At 39.5% G+C, this 26,362-nt stretch overlaps 1 protein-coding gene across 1 annotated transcript in view; it reads left to right on the top strand.

The window, feature by feature from the left end:
- ADGRV1 (adhesion G protein-coupled receptor V1) overlaps positions 1–26,362 on the top strand; it is a 393,877-nt gene that overhangs the window by 22,870 nt on the left and 344,645 nt on the right. The window contains exons 7-12 of the mRNA XM_089779321.1: positions 2,676–3,241; positions 5,875–6,145; positions 7,245–7,574; positions 14,002–14,178; positions 18,202–18,425; positions 24,575–24,607. Of these exons, the coding sequence (XP_089635447.1) occupies positions 2,676–3,241; positions 5,875–6,145; positions 7,245–7,574; positions 14,002–14,178; positions 18,202–18,425; positions 24,575–24,607 (1,601 nt within the window). The remainder of the gene's footprint in view (positions 1–2,675; positions 3,242–5,874; positions 6,146–7,244; positions 7,575–14,001; positions 14,179–18,201; positions 18,426–24,574; positions 24,608–26,362) is intronic.

Genomic DNA, 26,362 nt, shown 5'->3' with positions numbered 1-26,362 from the left:
CAAGATGGAATAGAATCCAGCAGACGCTCTTCAGCTGTGTTGAGTCTACATAGCTAATGGGTGTAATCGGTTTGTCTCTAGAATAGCAGGTAAATCAGTTTGTCTCTAGAATAGGGTGACATTGTTTTGAGTGGACCTAGAGAGCTTGAAAAAGAGGATTCAGTTTTTACACAAGCACTTTTTAGAATAAAGCAGAATTTTAAGAACAAATAGCACCTCTATTATAATAAACCAAAAACCAATGGAGGCCAAAAGCATTCTAAATTTCTTGAACACTACATATTAGAACTGTTCAAAACATTTTCCATTAAAAATGATTTCTTCACAAAATGGCCTTTTCTTAAAATAGATATGTTCACGATTTTTTCATTTGTTTGACATTTTAATTTTTTTTCATGGAAACCACAAAAAATATATAGTTTTTTTCCTTCCCCTTTTTTTCCCTTCCCCTTTCCCTTCCCTTTTCAATTGCAAAATGAAGGGAAAAAAGGTGATAAGAGTATGACCAATGCCTTTCAGGGCAGTGCACATGTTAGAGAGAATGGGTTGGGGCTAGGAGGAAAGAGTTGGAAGCAGTCCAGAGTTAGTTTCACCAGATACACAGTGAGGAGCACGTGTCTCTCCTTTGTCTGTTTTAGTTCCAATAAAGCCTACTTATAACAGTCCAGACTGTGCCTTCTTATTATTATTACAAGAGAATGTAAACAGAAGATGGGTGGGAAAGGGACTGAAAAAGAGCAGATAAAGTGGGGAGAAAATAAAACCTGAATAACATGAGAGATTCAATAAATTCACAAAAAAATAATAAATAAAAACATTCACTTTCTAAACCCACAAAACAAAAATAGATTTGATTATTTTTGAAAAAATACCAATTTCTCTGACCTCTAATGATATTCATAGTATCAGAACCGTTCCTTGAGCCTGGTATAATCTGAGATGCAGAAACATCTCTTCCTGATAAATATTAACATTTCTTTATTCTATAATACCAATTTAGAACTGTTGTGCTGTGCTTACCATTATCTCCTTGTGGAGATAATGAAGATGTGATTATTTAGAACCATATTCTCAGAACTCTATGACTGAAAGCTATGTGTGCACAAGTGTTGCTGATAAGGTTGCACAGATGTAAATGAGGGCTTATTTTGGCCTGCAGAAATCTCACTTGTGATGATGCAGACAATGGAAAGAACTCAGTTGTACTCTCAGAACCTACACTGTGTGTGCAGGGCTGGTATTTAGGAAAGACAGCTTCGTATTTGAAAATTAAGTATAATCTTTTATTTGGATATAATTGAGAAATCATAGACAGGGCCCCACAATGACACTTTTAAACTAAAGAGTTTTCAGTGTAGAACTACACAATAATATGTATCTTTTTCTCATTCTGCTGACAAAATACCTCTTTTTATTGAATAGGATGGGTGTTTGTCTGGGGAAAATAATAGACTAGGAAGGACTGAGAAAACTTAGTGTCAAAATCTTTGGTGAAGTCATGATGATCCAATTAACTGACCCAATAGCTCTGACTTGCAGAAACCTCACTTACAGTTAAACAGTCTTATGTATTTTGGGTGTCTTTGAAATTCATGAACTTGGTTTTGCAGGAGACTATGATCATCAGTGGGCAAAAAGAAGCATAAAAGAATAAACTAATACCTGTGTTGGTGAGACACAATAATTGTTGTACCTCTGTATAGGAGCAGCATAACTTAGATTTTTCAGGTTCCAGTTTGAAAAAGGCTGTGTCAGTCAACAACAGATCAAGTTTTAGTGCCACAAGCAAAACAAGTTGTAAAATTGGCATTGGCTTTAAAGACAGCTACACACTGAGTCCCATAGCCCTAGAAAAGGATCCAAGGGTGGCCAATTAGCAAGTGTATATGAAAGAGAAGAAATACAGGACAGCAGGGAATTAGCACCTTTTTAAAGAGCTCAAAGCAATAATTGTGCTTAGAAAGGATTTGTCCACTTTATAACGCAATATTTGCTATCCTCAATAACTGTATTAATTTTGTACTAGAATTGCCCTCAGAAGTAAATACTACTTTATTCTTAAAGTCAGAAACAAGGAACAGACAGAGGACACCATTCTTTCCTCACCTACATGAGTGCATTCCCATTGACTTTACTGGGAATTTTGTAGGTCCATGTAGGAGCAGAATGTGTTCTATTTCTTTCATGTAATCCTACATGAATGGTGAGTGAGAGACTGAACTTGGTCATATCCATTTGCAACATTCAGAGAGATATTTTTCCTTCAGGCAATCTGGTCTAAATCACTGGTGAAATAATAGGGTTACTAAGGTTTAAACCTGGATAACTGAGAGCAGAGATTTTCTCATAGAGAAGCAGTTTGTAAAATGCTCCAAGCTGCAGATAGCCCATGTCCTCCATATTGTTTCTGTTTCCTCAGCATCTGGAGTTGGTGAGATCCAGTGTTTTGATTCAGACCCATCTCTGGTTTCAATATATTTGTGTTTTATTTATTGTGTTTATATTGCTAAAGTACAGAGTTCTGTTTTGTGAAAATGTTTAGACACAAGGTATTATTGAATGATCTGTTGGACTGGGCAAAGTTGCTTGTGCTGAAGAGTAAATAAGGGCAGTCAGACTGCTCTGCATATATTTAAAACATGAGTTATTCTTAACTGTTAATATTATTTTTCCAGATACCAGAAAATGATGAAATATTTAATGTTCATCTGAGAAGTGTGGAGGGAGGGGCTGAAATTAACACAACAAGAAATACGGTTCAGATTACTATTAAGAAAAATGACAGCCCTGTGCGATTCACTCAGAGTATTTATGTGGTGGCAGAGGAAGCTGATGTGCTAACAATTCAAGTGGTTCGTGGTAAAGATGACAGTGGAAAATTGATTGGCTCTGATGAATATGAGGTTTCTGTCCGTTACATCATCATAACTGGGAATTCCACAGCACATGCACAGCTTAATTTAGACTTCCTAGATCTGCAGCCAAATAGGACTATTGTTTTCCCGTCTCAAGTGCATGAGTCTGACATGAAATTTAAAATCTTTGATGATGCCATACCAGAAATTGCAGAGACCTTTCAGATTATGCTCCTTAAAGACACTCTGCAAGGAGATGCTGTTTTAACAAGCCCTTTTGTTATCCATGTCACCATTAAACCCAATGACAAACCCTATGGAGTACTATCAATCAACAGTGTATTGTTTGCTCAGATGGTTATCATTGATGAAGACCAAGCTTCAAGGTACTATAGATTTTCCAACTGTAGCTTAAGTGTCATCTTTTGGATTTATGAAACAGCTGGTTTTGGGGTGGTTTTTTTAGGGCAGGGGAAAATGTAGCTATTGTTTAAATGTTATATAATCACAATACATAATTTATAAATGTGTGATTGTTCAAATGTTAACATTGAAATAACATTGTTAGGGTTTTTTACATTCCAATTAAAGTTTTGTACAAATGTTTAGAAAATAAACATGGGCTCTGTAGCAGTATTCATTACCTAACATTACTTTATGTTAACCCCCAAAATAGTGAGAGTTGCACCCATATTCCACATTATTAATAATCTCAAGAAAAACCTCTCTGAAAGGGAGTACTTTTTATTTTTAGTAGTGATTTAGAACTAGCACATATTAATTATGGAGTCATTAAACTGTTCCTGCATTTTTAGCTGCTCTAAATGAATATAGATTTTGTGAGAAACAGAGAGAACTAGATATAATTTATATACTTTTTTCTTAAAAACATGAATAATAAGTGTATTCAGCCAAGGATGCAATATTTTGTGGGATAAGATGCTTCATACAGGAGCAGTATTTATGTAGTAATTACATTAATTTGTTTCAATCATTTGCTTATCATGTTAAATTTACAGAACTATAGTTAAAACAATAATTTATGGTGACATTAATTTAAACTACCTCAAATAAAGATCGATTTTTTTCAAATTTGGTTAATGTAATAGTAATAAGCATAACTTTATAAATTCTTAGTGTACCCCATTGATAGCAAGATAAGTATGTCCAGACCCAGAAACAGTAATGGTTTAATCTGCTATACATTTGAGTGAGTTTGTCTGTCTATGCATGGGTGAGTCTGTCTATGTGTCTATCTGTTTTTTCAAGAACTCCTTCTAAATGGTAAGAGCAAGGACAACCAAATTCATATACAGCTGCCCCTTGTCATAACTTAAACCAAGGTAAGGGTTTGGTTGAGTCAGCAATAGAGGATATACTCAGAATGGAATTGCTTCTCATAAAACCATACAGAAAAGAGGCAGAATCACTAGGCAGGTGAAAAGGGATTGGATGAGGACACGCCTCTTCTGCCTTCCTGTCTGGGACATCTCCCACTCTTCCAGGGAAGGTGTGGGGGGACTGTAGCTGCCCCCCAGTTTCTATGGGGATACATAAAACCATACAGAAAAGAGGCAGAATCACCAGACAGGTGAAATGGGATGGTCAGGAGCATGCCCTCCCCTGGGACTGCCCCAGCCCTGAACCTCTCACTCCCTAGGTGCCTTTTGGGGATAACAGAGGGACCTGAAGCTCCCTCCCCACCGGATTTGGACGGGAACCTTGGTGGCTGTTCACCTAATGGAAAATGCATAGTTTGCTCAGGAGTTCCGGGGACAGACGAACCTGAATCTGTCCCAGATGGCTATGCCCACTAAAGCTGCAGCAGCCTTGGAGAGGTGCTTCTCACCTGGTCCCAAGCTGCTGCTCTGAGAGGGCTGGGGTAGTCAGTCCTCTCTCCATGGGACAGCCTGCATACTGAACTCCTCATCCTCAGCCCCACTGTTTTGTTTTACAAAAACCGAAAGTTAATTGAGTTAAGGACCTAGCAAATTTGGGTAAATCATGCAGGCTATGTCTACACTGGCAGCTTCTTGCGCAAGAACTCTTTTGCGGAAGAGTTCTTGTGCAAAAAGTCTTTCAGAAGAGCACCTCTACACTGGCATGTGCTTTTGCACAAGAGATGTGCTTTTGCGCAAGAGCATCCATGGCAGTGTAGATGCTCTCTTGCGCAAGAAAGCTCTGATGGCCATTTTAACTGTAGGGGCTTCTTGTGCAAGAAATTCATGTTGCCTGTTTACACTGGCCTCTTCTGGAAGAGCTCTTGCACAAGAGGGCTTCTTCCTGAGAGGGAGCGTCAGAGTTCTCGCGCAAGAAACCCTGGTTTTCTACAGTACAGCGTCAGTTTACTTGCAAAAGAACGCATGGCCAGTGTAGACAGGTGGCATGTTTTTGCGTAAGAGCGGCCGTTTTCGCGCAAGAATGTGCCAGTGTAGACACAGCCGTAGTGTTTTAATATAGAAGGAACAATGATGATTTTGAATGAACTATGCATTCATCCCTAATATTTGTAGCCTGATATAACTTGTAAACTGACAAAAAAATAAATAAAAACAAAAACCCAAGGCTAGAAGAGATGAAAATTACTTTTCCACTTGAGTAAATCAGTCTAATAGGCTAAACCAATCTCAAGCTCATATTTTATAAATGTTTCTCAATATCTTATTTAATAAAAGTGAGTTCATGATGTACATCACCATACTACATATGGTTCATCAATAAATAGTCTTTGTGCTTAAGAAAAGTCTAAATCTAAATTAGGATAGCATTTTCAAAACTGTTAATCCGACTAAATCTTAGGATCTGACTGATCTCAAATGAACCAATTAAATCAAGACTAATTCCCTGAAGTCAGTGGAATTATATTAATATAAAACTAGTTAAGAGAGATCTGAATCAAGCCTGTAAAAAAAAAGACAAATAATGTATAAGCCTACATCATTTAGAGGATGGATAACTAAGAAAAACATCTCATGTTTAGGATAAGCCAGTATAAGTTTACTTTTTTTCACAACCACAGGTTTGAAGGAATCACAGTTGTAAGAAATGGTGGAACACATGGAAATGTTTCAGTTACTTGGGTTATAACTCGTAATAACAGTGATACTTCACCCGTGACTGCAGACTTCACTCCTGCCTCAGGGGTGTTACATTTTGCTCAAGGGCAGATGTTGGCATCTCTTCCTCTGAACATTATTGATGATGATTTTCCTGAAGAGGCAGAGCCCTATCTCCTTAGAATTCTAGCTGATACAATACAGGGCGGTGCAGAAGTGAGTGAACCAGCTGAGGTAAGTCTGCTTTTATGTGGCCCTTCAGAGAAGGGGGAAGGAAATAAAAATACTTTCTAGTTTAGATACACCTGATCCTTTAGAAAGACTGATGATTTGTACTTAAACCACAGAACAAAATTATTTGTGCCTATTTGTATTGCAGTATCCTCCAGAGACCCTAAATGAGATCAGGGCTCAATTGTACAGGACATTGTACAAACAATATCTCTGCCCATGGTTACATGACAGTGAGGCATGTATAAGGCCTGCTACAGAAGGGGCATTTTACAGTGGCTTAGTGGATGGGTTATGTAAAGCCACTCGGAGAGGGGGAAACTAACGTTAAAGAGTTCACCACAAGTCCCCATGTGGTCATATGTGTCTCCAGGCCCCTTTTCTTCCATATAGGGGCATGGAGTTTACTGCAATTCTGGGCTGTAATCCTGAGACATTTTTTTGGAAGCATAGGGAGATAGGCATAGTATTCAAACTATTAGTAGGTTGGGGCATGTTCTCCTTCTTGACTATGTTCACTCTTAAGCTCTATCCCTTACAAAGCAATACCATTCAATGGATGCTTGAACACTTCAAGGATCTCTGTGAGATTCAGTCCAGGAGACTATATTCAGTGATTTTGTAATTACACCTCAGTGGCCATAGAGGGAAAAGCAGAATCCTCGGCCAGGGAGTATGCCTCGATATAGCTCTTACACTAGTGCCTTTAAACACCTTGTCTACAGGGCACAATCCTTTTTTTCCACAATTTAAATTAATTGCTATCTTGGTTGCTAATTTCAGTAGAGAGACCAAGTATAGAATGGGCATGGGAACTAAGCGCTTTATTCTGTAGAGGTGGATTCATTGAATCATATTTGACACATACTGATGGTGCACTGTGAGAAAGTTCACACAGCCTCTGTTGTATATGTTCTATACAAAGGAAACTTTGATTTTTGGAGGTGTCAACCTGGCCCCTTTCATGAACACTATAAATTCACAGAAAAATAGATGTGGAAAATCTAGTGGTAACAATCAGAGCAACCACTGGTAGAACAATGAATAATATGGAGTATGTTAATGGTGACTTACTAATAAGGATATTTTTCTGTTCTTGTAGCTTTTGTTCTACATGCAGGACAGCGATGATATTTATGGTCTAATAGAGTTTTACCCTTTGGAGAATCAAAGGATTGTAAGCAACACAACAGGACGTTTTTTGTCCTTGAGTTTTGCAAGGCAAAGAGGAACAGTTGGAGTTGTGGAATTGATTTATATTGTACTGTACATTCCTGCTAGAACTGTGGATCTTGAGCATGCAAAAGATGGCATCCTAAATGTTTCAGGAAGAGGCATTCTTATCTTTCCAGAAGGGAAATCCCAGGACATTTTAAATCTACCAATAAGAAATGATGCATTTCTTCAGAATGGTGCCCATTTCCTCATACAGGTACATTGTATGCTAAAATATTTATCAATTGCTTTCAAAATAAAGAAGGGTACAATGTTACTTAGTAGCTTCTTACTTTTGTATGCACTGGGAATTACTGATACTGTATTGTAACTAGAAAACTTTTCTCGGGTATGAAGATGTTTTTTCAAGACATATCATGTAGATATGTTCTCAAATAATTATTTTGCTACCACAAATGTCTTTTCTGTAATCCCTCTATTATAGCATAATAAATCCATTAAATGTAGAATTCAGTAGTATGGAATTATTCATTGTTTTAGAATTTTACTGTTCTTCCTTCATTCCATGGCAATAATACTTTTTAAGAGATAAGTAAAATATATAATGAGTAACTTATATATAAGTTTTTATATCATTGTAATTATTGTGAAAAATACAGTTGAGTAGGTTTTGTGACATTTTTATGAGTGTTACAAGAATGATATTTGTTCCTTCTTTTTCATTTTTTGCTTTAAGGGCCTGATCTAGAGCCCATTCAATTCAAATGGGCCTTAGGTCTGGCTCTTTGTCTACTCTACACTCTTGCAAGAGTACCAGTTTGGCTCATCACTCAGACCCTAAGTCAACATCATAAGACAAAGTGAAACATGTTGATGTAATGTAAGGTTGTGTGAGAGATACCTACTTCTTGTTTTGTGAATACTGATAGCGCTAAGGAAGTGTGTGGAAGGTTAAGTTGATATAACTTATTTTCTGAGGAACTAGAAGAAGGTATAAGAAGTACTATTTGTACTGAGGTAGGGCATAAGGGCCAGTAGCCAATTTTGCAAAGTGCTGTATGAACTAAAGAAAAAGAAGCCAGTCCTTGCATGAAGTAACTAATATTGTAATATAAAACAAGAAAAAAAACCCCAGAAGGATATAATAGAGAGAAAGGTGGAATATATGGTACAGTGAGAAAAAAATTCGTCAGTATGAAAAGCTGTTGTACCAGCACACTGGACTTGGGGAGTGGTCTACTTTTGTTACTTTTCAAGATAGGCTCTTCTCTTCCATAAACTTGGCATGTGACTGATACTAATATATATTCTTTGGGACTAAATTAAACACAACAAGCCAAATCCAAAGAGAATGAGTAAGGGAATGTAAGTTAACTGTCCATAAATTGATATGAATCTAAGGGAGTCTATGCTGAAGAAACATATATGATGTTAGACTTGCTTCTGAGTTTAGCCTTTTAGTTTCAGTTTTCTTTCCAGGTTCTCTTGTGCACTTTATTTTCCCTTCTTTCTAATATTGTTTCTGGAATTAGGCAACTTCTTTCACTGCTGAATAGAGAACAACATTTTTCCATCTAAATTATTTTTTGGTAGAACACCTGAAAACAAGTTTCATCTGCAATGCCAGAATATGTGTGATTCAGAACTGCTGGCTTGGTGACTCATGGGAGTTGTAGTTTGGGTGCCTCATGCCCCAGACCATTCTGGGCCAAGTTCCCCAGCCAGACTGCTCATGATGTGTCATAGTAGCTCACAAAGAGGGGAGACCGTGGTGCATTATGAGAGATGTAGTCCAGCCAGGGATTCTGGATCATACAAGAAAAATAGGGCATTAAGCATCTAAACTGCAACTCTCATGAGACACATTGGAACCATTTCCAAATAAAAAAAAATTAGGTTTCAACCATGTTCCTACTGAGTTTTCAGATGAAAGTTTCTGGCTGACATTTTTCATATTTTGGACAACTTTTTTCAGTTTTTGTTTTATTTTTGCCAAGAACTTTGAATTTTCCCATGGAATATTGACAAACTTTTTGCATTTTCATCAAAATTTTAATTGCAACAAGGGAGATAGCCATTATGACCATATGGCATTCTTTCAATTTAAACTTTGATATCTCTCCTGGAGCCCTACAACAGATTCATCTGCCATATATGCTCCAGAGATGAAGCATATTTATCTACCAAACTTAAATGCAAAGGAAATTTTAAGAGGCATTGAAACGCAGTAGAAGTATGGATGTAGAAAAACAATCTAGTAAAAGATAAATACTGTAGAATTTTTCATGGTCATTGATCCTACGTGCACTTTCAAACTTTAGATCCCAGACTTCAGTGTTGTACATTTTCTATGAAACAAAAGGATCTTTGTGTTTAGATGAATAAAACAAGAAGGACCTTCTATAGTGCACAATTTATTTAAAAACTCATTTTGAAGCCAGCACTATTTGTCACTAAGACAATCTCTTCAAGTTGTGAATGAGCTATAAGCTAAAGGAGCATGGTTAGAATGAGAAGATTACAGAGTTTGTACTGTACACAATAGAGGAGTAACTCGAGAATGGGGAGAGGGAAGAGGAGGAGGAAATGAAGCTTGAATGAAGCTAAAGAATGGCTAGAAGAATTAGAGAAGTGAGCTGAACATTTTTCAGTGACATACCCATTTAAATAACCTACTGTAGCCAGAGATACGACCTTTGGCATGTTAAAGAAGACTAATGGGCTTTCCCAAATTCAAAGGATCCAAAGTATTGAATAATTCTTTGAGTGACTCAGTCAAGCCAAGCACAGATGCTTACGACACCCAATGATAAAAGCCATGACAACTCAAACACTAATTCAGATGCAATGTGAAATAAAGTAAATATTTTACCACTCACTCATTCTTCCTCCATGCCTCCCCCAAAAACTCCTGGAAAAAAACAAAATAATATTAAGTGGGACTTGGTGAATGGCTATTTTTTGAGGCAGCTAGTGGGAAAAGGAAGAATGTTGTGGTAACTTTCATTATAAAGTCATATACTGACTAAGGTTCTTAGCTATGGAACAAGTAATTGGTGGTGTAAAAGGCTATAAAGGCTGTAAAAATGTTGATGAGATGAGGATAGAGTAGAGGTGCAAATACAGAATTACAGGCAGTCCCCGAGTTACGCGGATCCGCCGCGGTCCGCCGCCCCCGTCCTCCGGGGCGAGAAAAACTGCTCCCCATCTCCCTGGTCTGCAGGGAGACGGGGAGCAAAGCCTTGGAGCACACCCGCAGCGGGACAGCCTGGGCACGCTTGAGCTGTCCCCCTGCGGGCGTGCTCCAAGGCTTTGCTCCCCGTCTCCTGACCAGCAGACCAGGGAGATGGGGAGCAAAGCCTCAGAGCACGCCCGCAGTGGGACAGCCGCGGCGCGCCTGGGCTGTCCCACTGCGGGCGTGCTCCAGGGCTTTGCTCCCCGTCTCCCTGCAGACCAGGCGCGCTTGGGCTGTCCCCCTGCGGGCGTGCTCCGCGGCTTACTCCCCATCTCCCTGGTCTGACCAGCAGACCAGGGAGATGGGGAGCACAGCCTTGGAGCACGCCAGCAGTGGGACAGCCGTGGCGCGCCTGGACTGTCCCGCTGCCCGCGTGCTCTGCGGCTTTGCTCCGCGTCTCCCAGGTCAGCAGACCAGGGAGACGGAGCAAAGCCGTGGAGGACTTGGGTGGTCCTGCCACCCCCGTCTCCCTGGTCTGCTGGGGGGGTGCAGCTAGTGCCTCCCCCCAGCAGACCAGGCTTTTCTTGCCTACCCCTGGGGTAGAGCAGCTGGGGGCTGCCGGGTTGGTCCCACAGCGCCGCTCCGGACCAACCGGGCAGCACCCCAGCTGCTCTGCCCCAGGCGTCCTGATTCAGCCGCTGCTGGTCAGTTTCAGCAGCGGCTGAATCAGGACGCCTGGGGCAGAGCAGCTGGGGTGCTGCCGGGTTGCTCCAGTAGCGCCGAGGAGCCTCGCTACTGGAGCAACCCAGCAGCACCCCAGCTGCTCTGCCCCAGGTGTCCCCAAGTCAGCCACTGCTGAAACGGACCAGCGGCTGACTTCAGGAAGCCCGAGGCAGAGTTGCTCTGCCCCAGGCTTCCTGGAATCAGCCGCTGATCAGTTTCAGCAGCAGCTGACTTGGGGACGCCTGGGTTTCTTAAGTTGAATCTGTATGTAAGTCAGAACTGGCGTCCAGATTCAGCCGCGGTTGAAACTGATCAGTTTCAGCAGCGGCTGATGCCAGTTCCGACTTACATACAGATTCAACTTAAGAACAAACCTACAGTCCCTATTTTGTACCTGTAATTACAACTTAATACTACTGTGGTAATTAATTCTCATTGAAAAATTTCCAGTGGAACAGCTTTCCATTGAAAGGGGGCTAAGTTGATGGAATTGAAATGTTCTGTAGGAATGTTTTGACTTGTGTCAAAATTTTTGACAGTGACCGGGGGCAGACCCCCTGCCTCGTCTTCTGCTAGCTTGCTTCCCTGTACTCTCTTGACTAATTACCAGAGACCTAGCACTTCCCATTTCCCTCACAGACCTCTTGTCACCTGCTGAAGAGCTGGAGCTGTCAGGCTCCTAACCTGCCCTGAAGTGTGGCTTTCTGGCAGCCAGCCACTGCTGGACATTTTGGAAAAAATCCTGTTTGTCAAATGGATTTTTTTTCAAAAATATCTGTTCTGTAGGACATTTCACGCTTCTGACTCTTCCTTGCAAATCTGAATGATTTTTTAAAATGTGAAATTGGAATTCTTATACAACTCTAATGATAACTGGTATGTTTTAATATATTTTGCATGTGTCTGAAATTTTAAAACAAAATAAATATGACTGGATGCATTAGGGGACATATGGAAAACAAAATGGCATGATGTCTCATGGAAAACTGAACAATACAGATAATGTTATGAAATGTTACAGGCTAATGACATACCCTTCTCTGGAATACTGTATTCATTTCTGGTTATCTCACTAATAAATCTGCATAGATATTATTCAAATAATAGGAAAAAAGATAAATGTTTTATAAACTAAGTTTGATTATATTTTAACTAGGAATTAACGCATAACTAGGGTGCTACTAGATATTTTTGCATATTCAAAACCAAATACAAAAATGAAGTTCCATTGACTGTTGGTCATTATACATGAATACAAAGGTGAGTAGAAAAGGGAAAGATTTTTAGCTATAAATTTCTCAATAAATAGAGCACTTTGAAAATATTTATAGGCCAAAAATCTCTCCTGATGAAATTGGCATGACTCCAATTATTTCAGCAGTTCTGCCAATGTACATAATCAGAAATTAAGTTCTTATACTTGGCATTGTTAGGATAATAGCCTACATTTCCTGTTAAGCTAGACAAGATATGATAGTGTTCTTAACCTACCCTGATACAAGCCACTATTGTTGTTCAACAGGCCTAAAGGATAAAGCTTATACAAGAGAGCATATGCTTTAAATCTCCATCACTGTCGGGATCTCTGCTTTTTCATGTTTAATTCTGAACCTCACTTTTTTGTTTGAGGTTGCTCTTTTGCTTTCTGATCATTTTGCAGACACAGCTCAAGATGTTTCTACATCAGTTTGCTTAGTTACCATGGAGTTGGCACATCCCAGTACTTATATCATCAGTTAAGAAGGGTCACATATAGTGCCCTCCATTTTTACTTCTTTCAGAAATAAATGGAAAATGCTGCCTTTTTGACAGTATTTCCTGTCGGTATTCTCCCCCAAATGATCACTGGAACTATCCTTGATAATTCCACAAGGAAAATTTATTTAATGAAGAGTACTGACAATGGGTGAAAATAATAACAGATAAGCCAAAAAAAGGCATGATTTTCAAAAATCACTCGTCTTTCAGAGTATAAAAATGCAGGCTTAATTGGATGATTAATTTTACTGCACAATTTCGGTTGTTGTATGTGTATTTACATATGCAAATGTCCAGTTAAGTTCACTATTTGAATGCTTAACATTTTTTAAAAAAATGGATCTTTGAAAGTTTACATTTCGGGTCTGAAATAGAATTTTTGTTCCTGTTTGTCTTTACCACATGGCTGTAAATTTGCTCCCTTGCTCAGCAAATGTCATGACTGACTTTCCTTCGTATCAACATACAGTACTCTAGCCTGCAACAGCTCCTGAGGCTATTATAGTAACCGAGGGACAGCTGAGATCTAGCCACACCTCTTTCCTCATATCACATCTCATATGTCAATATTCTGGAAATATGGTGGGAAAGGAGCCCTTGTGATGGCTTTTACAGAATCTCCCCTTTTCAATGGAGAATCCTTTGGAAGTTGGGGCCCTCGGCCAGGCATGGGGGCTTTATCTATCTCAGTAGTCTTGGTTCCCACCCCTCTCCACTTGAATGCTTTGTGATTCCTCCAATAAATTTATACCAGTATATTCATCACATACACGGCCAGATTAGAGAGCATCTGATTGAAGCTTATCCTTCTCCTCTTCAAGAGTTGTATTTTCAGCTTTGTACCTCTGGAAGGAGATTTACAGTTCATATGTAGCATAAAACCCAAATGAAAGAATAAGAGAAAAATCGCAAGGCTATAGCTAAAGATGCAAAATAATATATTGCCACATATTTCTGACTTAGAAAAAAACAGGGTTGTGTCCATTTGATATTCAAGAATTTCATTTTTTTAATTTTTGTTTTGTAGCTGCAAAGAGTTGAGCTGGTGAATATCATTCCTCCAATCCCATCTGTAAGTCCTAGACTAGGTGAGATTCGAAATATTTCTGTGAGGATTACTTCTGACATTGCAAATGGAGAAATTGGTTTTACTAGTAATCTTCCCATTATTCTTCATGAGCCAGAGGATTCCACTGCTACAATAGTAAGTTAGTCTTTTTTCATACTGTCCTTTTTTATTGCAAATTTCCTTTAAGGAAGTTTAATCTATTTTACTCACTGTAAACTTTTGAAAGTTAATGGGAGAGAAACCTTTTCTATAAGTCACATGTAATCTAAAACATTTCCCATGTTAGAAATAAAGGTAAGTTAGGAAAAGAACAGGTTTTTTTTCACAAAACACAACATTGTTTAAGACTTCAATGGCATTATAACAGAGAAGAATCTGGCTTGTGATATCTATAAACACATTTGCAAAGGGTTAATCTTTCATAGTCATTTTAAACAAAATATATTGAGGGATATTTTGTTCCCTTTTCTCTGATTCAGATCTATGTTTGTGGGTCCTGGACACGAAGAGGAAAAGTTAGTTAGATCCTGTAATAGACAGGAGTGCTGCCTAGCACCTGGTGACTAAGGGGTTAAACTCAGGTAGCTAAGAAAGGTTTTGGCCACGGGGATGGAAGAACCAATTGAGATAGAGTGTTGAAATTTGAATTGGATATAGATTATTTTTGTCTGCTTTATTTGTGTGGAAGAGAAAAACCAGGAGTTGAGAGACCCAAAATGATTTAAACCCAGGCAGGACTACCATGCCTCCAAGGAATTCATGGCATGGAAGTGGACTGAATAAAGAAAAGATTGGAAGTAAATAAAGGAAGTGTGGATTAAGGATGTTAAGGACTAAAAAAGCAAATGCTTATCGGATAATTGAGTCAACTCCCTCCCCTTGCTGCCTCTCTCAGATAGATCCAGCAAAGGGGTAAGGGAAGAGGGGTTACTTCAAAGCGGCAGCGCCACACGGAGTCTGTACTGAGCTCTGTGCGGTGTGCTGCTTTGAAATGCTGAGGCAGTATTTCAAAGGGGCAACGCTGCAAAGCTGATCCCGAGATCAGTCCCAGGATCAGCTCAATGCGGTGCTGACCCCTTTGAAATGCTGCCACGGCTGAGCTCGGGCTCTGTGCAGCACTGCACCTTTGAAACACCACTGCAGCATTTCAAAGGGGCGGCGCTGTTTTGAAACTCTGAGGTGGCATTTCAAAGTGGCAGCCGTGTGGAGCCCAGGGTCAGCTGGGGACTCCACAGCTGATCCTGGGTTCCAGTGCAGCATTTCAAACTGGGCAGAGCCCATAGTCAGCTGGGGGACTCCCCAGCTGATTCTGGGCTCTGCGCGGCATTTCCCCAGAACCCCAGGGTCAGCTGGGGAGTGCCCCAGCTGACTCTGGGCTCTGCGCAGTTTGAAATGCCACACTGGAACGCAGGATCAGCTGGGGATTCCCCAGCTGCCCCCGGGCTCTGCATGGCATTTCAAAGTGGCAGCGCAACATGGAGCCCAGGGTCAGCAGGGGACTTCAAGTCCCTTTCTGACCACAGGCTCCATGCAGGTGTTTCTGTTTTGAAACATATCAAAGCACTTTCCACTGGTCCTGGGCTGCACACAGAGTTCGCCTTCCTCCTTTGAAATGTATGCTCTTGCACATTACAAAGGAGGAATACAGACGTGACTATTGAGTAGTCAATGGAAATTCCATCAAATACTCGACTAGTAAATTCCTCGATATTTAACATCCTTAGTGTGTATCTAGTTGCGATCAGGGTATTTTCCTTTATTTTGTGGTTTGGTTTGAACTGCTGTGTGTCAATCTATGCCTCCACTCCCCATTTACCATCTCACATTGTTCCCAGAGACCTTTCTCTGTGTTTTGTTTTCCTTAGTTGCTCTGTAACATCTAGCAACCAAGTATGCTTTATCAATTTTATCTTTGTTTTGTAATAAAAATCACTTTTTTAAGGTGATGATTTGATTCTTGTGTCTTGGAATGTCTGTCTGTGTGTACCTGCATGCCTCCAACTGAGGGGTCAGCTACCAGAGACTGCAGCTTGGTTTTCTCTTTTCTTTTTTCAAGCTTTTTTGAGGCAAAAGAGCTTGAGGTACCCTTGGGAGTGGGTTCAAGTGTTCACCCCCAGTTTTGGAGATAAAAAAAATCACTTGATGGTGGCAACAATTTCCCCAAAATCTGTGGATTGTGATTCTAGGGCGAAGTTTTTGGTAACCAATGCCTGTAGAGACAAAGGATTTTTTTTTCTTTTGAGCTCTTTGCAGGCCCCCATCTTCTGCATGAGAAGTGCCAGAGTGGGGAAGAACCTTGACAGATCCACACACAGGAACTCAGAATTGGAGAGAGAGAGATCAAATTTGCCTCTTTTGTGTTTTGTGTGACTCAGCCGTCTAAATGGACTAACCTTTTCTTAAGGCAACATTTATAATATATAGGGATGAGTCTGAGCAGGGGATCAGAATATAAATTTCCCAAAAGTTTGAGTGTGTTCAAGTTAAAGAGTTTGGTTAATTTCCATCTCTGTTTCATTTAAAATATTGGGAATACAAGGAAAAATATTTACAAAAGTATGGAATAGAAAAACTAAAAGTTTAGAAATAAATTATGCTCCTGCCTGCTAGTAAGTTCAGTTTGTTTGCAAAGAAAATTAACTGTAGTCTTCCATGTAAAATATTAGCATTGATTCAGTGTGAAGACTGAGATATCAAGCCCTCAAAAGTCAGTATGCTCCTGAACTCTGCCTTTAATTTTCCTTCTAAGCATCTTGTCATCCTCATATCCTTGGGTATGTCTACACTACCCCGCTAGTTCGAACTAGGAGGGTAATGTAGGCATACCGCACTTGCAAATGAAGCCCGGGATTTGAATTTCCCGGGCTTCATTTGCATAAGCGGGGAGCCGCCATTTTTAAAACCCCGCTGGTTCGAACCCCGTGCAGCGCAGCTACACGGGGCACGAACTAGGTAGTTCGAACTAGGCTTCCTAGTTCCTAGTATCATCTTGGGAATGCTGCAAACATGTTACCGGTTTCTGAGAATGACAAAGAGGAAATTGAGGGGAAAAGTGGAGTATGTTCTATCACTGCTCACCATTTTGTCACAAGATTATATCATTACTTTGCTCTGTTTGAGCCAGTTAAGTGCACATTTCTGGGATTTTTAAAATGTTCACAAATGAGAGAGTGAGGTCTATTAACTTAATGGAAATTATTGTGCTGGTTGTACAGTTGACTCATTGATAAATGAAGCATGTCATTTTGCCACCTAGGGACATTATATTTTTTACGTTTGTAGCCACCCCCCAAAAGCATTTTTCAAGTGCACTAAGATTCATATGTATGTTCTAATATCAGGGAACATTATGTTTTTTTCCCATGCTTCCATTTTCTGTCATGATTATCTTAATGTCAGTCTTTCCGTGATTCTGAATTTGGATAGCTTTGTTAGCAGGTTTTTTTCTAATCTAATTAAAACTCTGCTAATTAGTTTAATCATATTCGTTGATGAGATGGTGCTAAAATAATGAAGTAAATACGTGGTAATGATCTTTAAAATCAATTTCTTTTCTTGAAGGGATGAGTACTGGCAATTCAGTCATACAATTTATAATACTAATGGTGCCTTACTAAATTATCATTAAATTAAGTTGTAAATAGCTTGTTTTACCTCCTTATTACTCTAACCATACATGATTGTATACATAAGTCAAATGAATATGTGAAATACATACTTTCACAGTTTTTCATTAGTATAACCCCTTTGACTTCAAAAGTCGTAGAGGGATAGCGTTGTTAGTCTGTAACTTAAAAACTTAAAATCCAATCAGTGGTCCTGTAGCGCCTTAGAAACTAACCAAAAAAGATATGTAGTGTCATGAGCTTTCGTGGGCACAATCTACTTCTCATTTGAAGAAGTGGGTTGTGCCCAAGAAAGCTCATGATACTACATATCTTTTTTGGTTAGTCTTTCAGGTGCTACAGGACCACTCGTTTTTGAAGTTCCTTTGACTTCAGTGGTGTTAATTCTAGAATTCACTGATGTAGATAGAAGAAAAATAAGATCGTCCATATCAACATACACATTGTGTAGTAGTTTATTAAGGAGTAGCTGATTAAAAAAAAATTACATCTTTTGGTTTCAGAGTCACAGGTAACTATGTTACTTTTTCAGGTTTCCATTGCTTTGCACCGAGATGGGACTGATGGACAAGCCACTGTGTTTTGGAGTTTGAAACCTTCTGGTCTCAATCCAAAAGAAGTAACACATGATGATTTAAGTCCTTTTAAGGGCTCTGTTATGTTTTTATCTGGACAAAGTGACACTACAATCAATATTACTGTCAAAGCTGATGATATCCCTGAAATGAATGAAACTGTAGCATTAACCTTGGACAGGTATTGTATCCTAATGCTATAAAAAGCAAATGAAATATCTTTCTTTTCATAAGTAATTAACAGTATTGAATTAATAACTATCACATAGTTCATGGAGTGTATTGGTAGAAACCCGATGGAGCATCATATCCTATATTAGTGTTGTGGATGGTTTCCATTTGTCCTGGAGGGTAATGTGCGAATATGTAGTCTCCTTCCTATCTAATTATTTGATTTTATATTTGCTATAGCAGAAATGTGGTTTTTAAGAACTGGTTAGACCATTAGGTACATATATCAACTCTGATCTCTCCATTATATTTCTATGAAAATAGGCAAGTACAAATCCACTTCTGTGAATGCCAAGGTATCCAGAAGTGCTATTGACACATAGCATGAACAGCTTCACAGTCCTTGAAACTTGGTTCTTGCTCTCATTGTTGATTTCCATTGGAAGTTCTACATGCTTTGAGATTACACAAAACAGAAGTTAGAATTCTAATGGATATTGTAAATCATATAGTAATTGTCACAATCCAGACAGTGCAATTTTTTTTAATGGGAGTTATGTTTGAAAAATATATGGTCACTCTCTTCCATGATATTTCTTATTCTTGGGAATTTAAACATGCTCCATCACTCCATGACAGCAGTAGTCTAAAGTCCCTTTCTTACAATCCCCTGCTTCAGAGTTTATAATCTCTTTTCAGTGATAAACAGTTATCCATGCTTTTGAACTTCCTCAGCGTAATGCATCTTGCTGCCACATTGATGTAAACATTACTAAGGGTACATCTAAACAGCAACATTATTTTGAAATAACAAGTGTTATTTTGAAATAACTTAGGGTATGTCTACACTACCCCGCTAGTTCGAACTAGCGGGGTAATGTATGCATACCGCACTTGCTAATGAAGCCCGGGATTTGAATTTCCCGGGCTTCATTAGCATAAGCGGGGAGCCGCCATTTTTAAATCCCCGCTGCTTCGAACCCCGTGTAGCGCGGCTACACGGGGCTCGAACTAGGTAGTTCGGACTAGGGTGCCTATTCCGAACTACCGGTACACCTCGTTTCACGAGGAGTACCGGTAGTTCGGAATAGGACCCTAGTCCGAACTACCTAGTTCGAGCCCCGTGTAGCCGCGCTACACGGGGTTCGAAGCAGCGGGGATTTAAAAATGGCGGCTCCCCGCTTATGCTAATGAAGCCCGGGAAATTCAAATCCCGGGCTTCATTAGCAAGTGCGGTATGCATACATTACCCCGCTAGTTCGAACTAGCGGGGTAGTGTAGACATACCCTCAGTCTGTGTCTACGTAGCAGGCAGTTATTTCAAAATAATGTTGAAATACTGTCAAGCTGGAGGACTTCTTACTCCAACTCTTGTAACTCTCATTGAAAGGGAAGTTGGAGGAAGAGTGCTTTGTTTTGAAATAAGTGCTGTGTAGATGCTCCCAATTTCGAAATAAGCTATGCAATTGATGTAGATCAATTTGTGTAGCTTTTTTCAAGTTAAGCCCTGCTGTGTAGATGCACCCTAAGATTGCTAAGAACAGACTAGAGGAAGAAGAGTGTAGTTGCTTCCCCATTGCTGTTCTCAGAACATGGCTTATACTTCCTGCCCTGCTCCCAAACAGCCTAATAAGAGCCCTTAATATATATCCTGTCCAGCTGTGCCCCTCTTTCCAGCAAAACAGATGAGCGTACTTGCTGTGCACTGGGCATCTGTCCCAGATCTTCATCAAGGACAGCCACAGCTAGCACCCAGTATTTGTATTCTCCATTTGGTATCTTATTTGAAAAAAATACTTGCAGCTTCCAAAGAGCTGAACGCTAGTCACCCATAGTGATGTAGTCATTTCACACAAGCATACAACAGGTGAAGAGAATCAAGAGAATCTCAAGTTCCTACTGAGCTATACAAGGTCAGTGTTCAGGAAGGCCATTGATCATGTGCTACTTCATCACAAAAAAATCCATTGCTAGGTCTGCTTTGAAGAAACCTGTAAGAGCTCCTTGTATTCTCCACCAGTTACTAATTGCATAAAAGACATGGACTCACTCAAGAGATGAATAGAGACAACTATCTCCCTCAGTTCTCTGTTTTTCTTTATGTGGGTGGCTCTGTGTGGAGCTGGTTTTGTCTTACGTGGCTCAAAAGGCCAGTGTAACTGAACTGCTGTGTAACAGCGACCATATTATAATGAAATTTAGCATCATTGTATGGGTGAAAATACCAAAGACATTCTTCAAAGTAGCATTTAACTTCAAAAAGGGAAACTACACAAAACTTAGGAAGTTAGTTAAATAGAAATTAAAAGGAACAGCCATAAATGAAATGCCCGAAAGCTGCATGGAAACTTTCTAAAACACCATAATGGGACCCAAACTACATATAGACCACACATTAAAAAAAAAAGGAAAAAAAGTAAAAATGCCACCAAAACTATTCAGAGTGAAAGAGGCAGTTGGGGAGGAGACATCTCCTTAAAAAGTGGAAGTAAAATCCTACTAAGGAAAATAAGAAAATGCATAAGCTCTAGCAAGTCATGTGCAAGATTATAGTTAAACAAGGCAAAAAAGAATTTGAAGAACAAGTAAAAGACACACAAACTAACAGCAATTTTTAAAGTTCATCAAAACCATTTTAAAGTGGTTTCTGAGGAAAAAAGAGTTTGCTATCTGAAGCTCAGGGCAGAGACTGTGGGAGAAGATGCAACTAGGGATTTGGGGAACTGATGTAGCATGATAGCGTGAAGAGGATCAACAGGGAATGAGAAGGAAGCAAAAGGGAAGGAAGCAGAAACAGATAAGATAGACAAAAGGAAGAGAACATACAAGGTGGATATCCCCAATTCTTTCAGCAATTGTTACATGCTAGAAGTCTACTTCTTACACCCCAATCACTCTGATCAATTCCCCTCCCCCTTCCTCCACTGTGACTTGAAAATTATGGCCATGATATGGAGCAGAATAGGACACTTTGTGGTTTAACAAACTTCAAAACTTTTCTGCACCAGATGTGCATTTCAGGCATTTCTGATTTGGACAGTGATGAGCGTAAAGTGTGTGCCAGCAGTAAGCAACTTTCTCCCACTGTTGTTGGGTCAAAGGTGAAGAAGCACAGAGATGGTGTGAACTGAGAACCAAGCAAGAGACAAAATTCAAATCTTTTTTGTGAACTTATACAGTCTATCCAGCAATGAGTTAATCTCCCTCAAGCCTGTAGTGAAATTTGGCTGACCAATCAACAGTCGCAAATTAGAATCAGCTCAGAGACTGTGTGCTGGAGAAGCATTTGTACTGGACCTCTTCCACATTCCCTCTCTCTCTTACACATACACACTTACATACCAAGGATAAAATATGCCATTATAAAATGAGTTCTACTGATGATTGTATGCATTTATTTAAATGTAGTTAATGTTTCTAAATCTAATGCAGGTTACATTTTTAGCAAACATACAAGATTTAACTACATCCATATTTGCAAAAGAAACTCTCAAGCCATTGCAAATACATTTTCCCTTTCCTTGCTCCACTATTTTTTATTAAAAACTACCCCTCCTTGCCTTCAGAAGACGCTTCAGTTAATGGATAGGCCTGTCAGTGTTACCAGAGTTAAACAAATCTGGGCTCTGAGGGTACATCTAGATTACATGCCTTTTTCGAAAGAGGCTTTTTCGAAAGATACTTTAGAAAAAGCCTCTTTTGAAAAAGAGCGTCTAGACTACAACCAGTACTTTCAAAAAAGCAAGCTGCTTTTTCAAAAGAGAGCACCCAGGCAGTCTGGATGCTTTCTTTTGAAAAAGCACAGTTTGCATTACATAGCGCCTTTTTTTGAAAGAGCACTTTCGAAAAAAAAAGCATTATTCCTCGTAAAATTAGGTATTCCGCAGTCAAAAAAACTGTCGTGTTCTTTCGATTTACTTTTGGAGGAACACGGCAGCAGTCTAGACACAGGGGAAGTTATTTCGAAAAAAGGCCACTATTTCGAAAAAACCCTGTAGTCTTCACACACCCTGAGAGACTTCAGTGTTGGGGATCCTTCTCTGTGAGAACTTTTCCCCAGGCTGTGTTTAAATTGTGGCACTGCTGGCTTACACATGTCAGCTGATTGTAACTACCACAGTACAGTATAATGTAGGAATAGACATTACTGTAGGAAGCCATGCGTAAAGCATGAAACAAATAACTTCACAGATTAAAACTAACATAGCAAATTACATCCAGAAATAAATTGGAGTTCAGTACAAATTATGAAGGTCTATTATATTATGTACGTTAAGAAATGAACAAATTGATGGGGAGGCAACCATATACTGCACCTGGTGAAGATTCTGAGTTGTGGGGGGAGGGGGGGTTCTTTTGCACATAACCTCTTGTTGAGTGCCAGGCCGTAATTCAGCAAGAATCTAAGGCAAAACATAAATAATACCAGATCACTGCTTTGGGAGCTGCATGAAGAAGAAAAGACCCTTATTTTACCACCAAGTACAAATGGAAAATAAAAGTCACAAAGTTCTTATGGTATCTATTTAGAAACAAATGCTCCTGCATTTTTTTGAAATCATATCTGATGTAATTTGGAAACTAGAACAATCTTGTGGGCATTATTGGCCCAGATCTTCAGCTGGTGTAAATCAACACAGTTTCATTGACTTCGGAGGAGCTATCTCAATTTACACTTGTTGCAAATTTGGCTGGAAGTATAGTTAGAAAAGTTTACAGTCTGCATTATAAAGAACAGGTTAAAACATTGCAGTTACAGAATATAAGTTTGTGAGCTTTCAGTCTGAAGTGTCTGATGGTTTTCAGGTTTTCAGTATAGCAGAGATGAATCAGTGGTGGAAATTCAGCTAATTGCAGAGGGACTATTGAAGGCTTCTTATGCTGATGAAGCTCCTTAATTCCAGTGCTCAGTTGCAGTTTATATGTTGTGAGAAGCCCACTGCACTGAGGTCCAAAGAAACACCAGCATACACGCTAATATTTTCTCCTTACTCAGTGGTTTGGCTTCACTATGCTTACTTCTCTTCCAAGAAAGCTGGTATTTTTATACAGAGATGTGTTCAAAAACCTATCATGAAAGGGATATTGTTTCCAGCATGACTATTCGCTCATTAAGAAATTATTATAACTTAAATCAGAAAAAAGCTTGGACATACATAATATTAAAAACTCACCTGGTGGTCAGGATATCTCACTTGTGTTCTATGCTTATATACATTAATCAACTTTTTGGGCTTAGCAAACTTGTAATGTTCTTCCTAGTATTTTCATTATGCTAATACTTTGGTCTGGAACACTTTTGTGTTTTGTGAAAGAAGGGGCAAATCCTGGCCTCACTGAAGTTAATAGCAAAACTTGCCATTGACTTCAGTAGAGTCAGGATTTCACTCCCTAAGCCTAACTGTAGTCTGTATCATTGTGATTTATGATCATATATAATCAGATGGGGATGTTAACACATAGTAAAAATACACTGTTAAAAATTGTAAAGCAGAGACATATTCAACCTCAGTTCTATTTGTTCTGGGCTAATCACTACAGTTTTGTTACAAATGTGTGATTAAAGTTGAAGGACTTAAGAGATTAGAAAATACTTTTCTTTTATATATTGTACTTTGGTTAATCAAAAATTGTCATAAATGAGACCCTGTTGAGCAGGGCTTATAGATGTTCTCATTCAGACTTTCCCTATGTTTATCTGCCAATATAGTCATTTTGGCAGATTGATGAAAAACCAGATCCTACTGGCAAGTAGACCTGAGATTAAAGAGTTTTTTTGTCTATTAAAGACACTAAGTAATTACAAACAGAGTTGAATAAAATTTACTCAGCTGCTGCGGTTTGTGAGCATGTATAGTGCTTGGCAGCCATCTAGCTCTTGGAGGAGGGCTTGGTAAGGAATGTCTTGAATGGGTCTTGACATGCTGATTGGTCATGGGGTCATCTCTCCTAAGTGGGAACTGCTGAACCCCTGGCTGGCATTTGTCAACAGGGAAGTGCCAAGCAAGTAGTGTTCCCATAAAGTGAACATTATTAGCTATTGGAAAAGGGAAAAAAAGGGTTAGTTTTTTTTTCTTCTCTTCTAAGATTGGTATTATTGAAATTCTGGCAAATGGCACTTTTATTCCTCTCCCCCTTTCTTCCTCTCTGTGTTGACAGGGTAGAGACAGAAAGGTTTGTCGTGTACTTTGGGTAAGTTCAGCGAGCTCTGTCTTTGTCTTCAGTGAATCAACACTTTGTTTTGAAAGTGGTTGGGTTGGACAAGACTCTGTCCTCTTTATCATTTCTTTCCCTCTGAAGAAGCATACCTTCTGCATCTCCTCAGGCAATGCATGCTGCTTTTGCAGTTTTGTTTGGTGACATGGGGTGCCAGCTTGAAAATGCTTCTTTATTTAGGGTCTGTGAATAGTAGATATTGTGAATGCATGGCTCAGTGTTTGATGTTTGAACATTTGATGAAACAGTAGATTAGTTGTTTAAAATCACAAGTTCAACTTGACTCAGTTAAATCACTGAACTGAGTACAGCTTGCTCAAACAAGTGTTCTTTAAATATCATAAAATAACTTATGGACAGTTATTTTCTTTTTAATAAACTGTGTATATTTGTAGTACAACTTTGTTTACTGACACATCAATAATTTTCATAGTTAACGAAGACAAAAAAAATCACAACTATTAAATACCTAATACCAGTTTTTATCTTGTATCCTGTCCTGTATCCTTACTTTAGGATGGGCTATGATAGGTAATAATCAAGAATCAGGAGCATTATTCTCTAGCAGGGATGTTAAATTTCAAGTAATTGACTAATCGAGTAGTCGATGCAATTTGCATCGACTATTTGATTAGTTGATAGGGCACCTCTGCCTTTGAAGTGTAGCAATAGAGCAATAGTCTGATGCTAGGGCTGATGCTACCCTTCAAAGGCAAAAGCGCTGTGTCGAGCATGGGGCCAGTGGGCCAGTCCCACACTGGCCCTGTGCTCCCAATGGCATTTCAAAGCAACAGTACCATGTGGAGCCTGGGGTCATCTGAGGACTCCCCCACTGACTCTGGGCTCCATGCGGCACCACCACTTTGAAACTCTGTGGGGAACCCAGTGTTAGGCTCCACGTAGCGTTTCAAAATGACATTGTCATATGGAGCCTGGGGCCAGCAGGGGAGTCCCCAGCTGATCCTGGGCTCCATGTGGAACTGCCGCTTTGAAATGCCGTGTGCTGCCTGGGGACACCCCAGCTGGCCCCGGGCTGCATGCGGTGTTTTAAAGCAGCAGTGGTGCATGGAGCCCAGGATCTGGCACCAGGCTTCACGTGGCACTGCCACTTTGAAGTACCCACTCCACTTCTCCACTCCTTGCTACCTCTTTCTGATAAGAGGCTGCAAAGGGGGAGGGGAGAGAAGCAACAAATCGACTTGACTATCCAATAAGTATTTGCTTATGGGATAGTTGACTAGTCATTCACATCCCTATTCTTTAGTGAATTGCCTTTGTGAATTTGTGGTTCAGTTAATTCCAAACATTTGATAAATTTTGATCATAAGTGAAGGTTAATTTTCTTATTTTAATGTGACATACAGACTGAGCATGGATAGGAGTTAAAACAGATGCAGAAATTATGTACTGTACATAGATCCTAATTTTCATTAGAAACAAAATATTGGAAAGGATCCAAATATATGAAAACTATGGACCTATATATTATCCAAATTCAAGAGGACTTTTCAGTGCATCCTTCATTGCCATCTTCTCTGATATCTTTTATGTCATCAAGCTTAGTGTCACCTGTAAAGAGTCTGATGTAGAGTTGCAGGGGGTGGGGAGGCAAAGGGAGGGTGGAAATACAAGAAAGTTCAATGGAGTCAGGATAACTGATTTATTAGAGGACAGGTAATGTTTGTTACAGAAGAGGTCACAATCACATGACAAACATCATTCTTCCTTCTG

This window comes from Pelodiscus sinensis, chromosome 6 (genome assembly GCF_052426305.1).
Source record: "Pelodiscus sinensis isolate ZL-2025 chromosome 6, ASM5242630v1, whole genome shotgun sequence".
In the NCBI taxonomy this organism is placed as follows: Eukaryota; Metazoa; Chordata; order Testudines; family Trionychidae; genus Pelodiscus; species Pelodiscus sinensis.
Note: the sequence above shows the minus strand (reverse complement) of the source record. Positions and strands in the feature narration are given on the sequence as shown.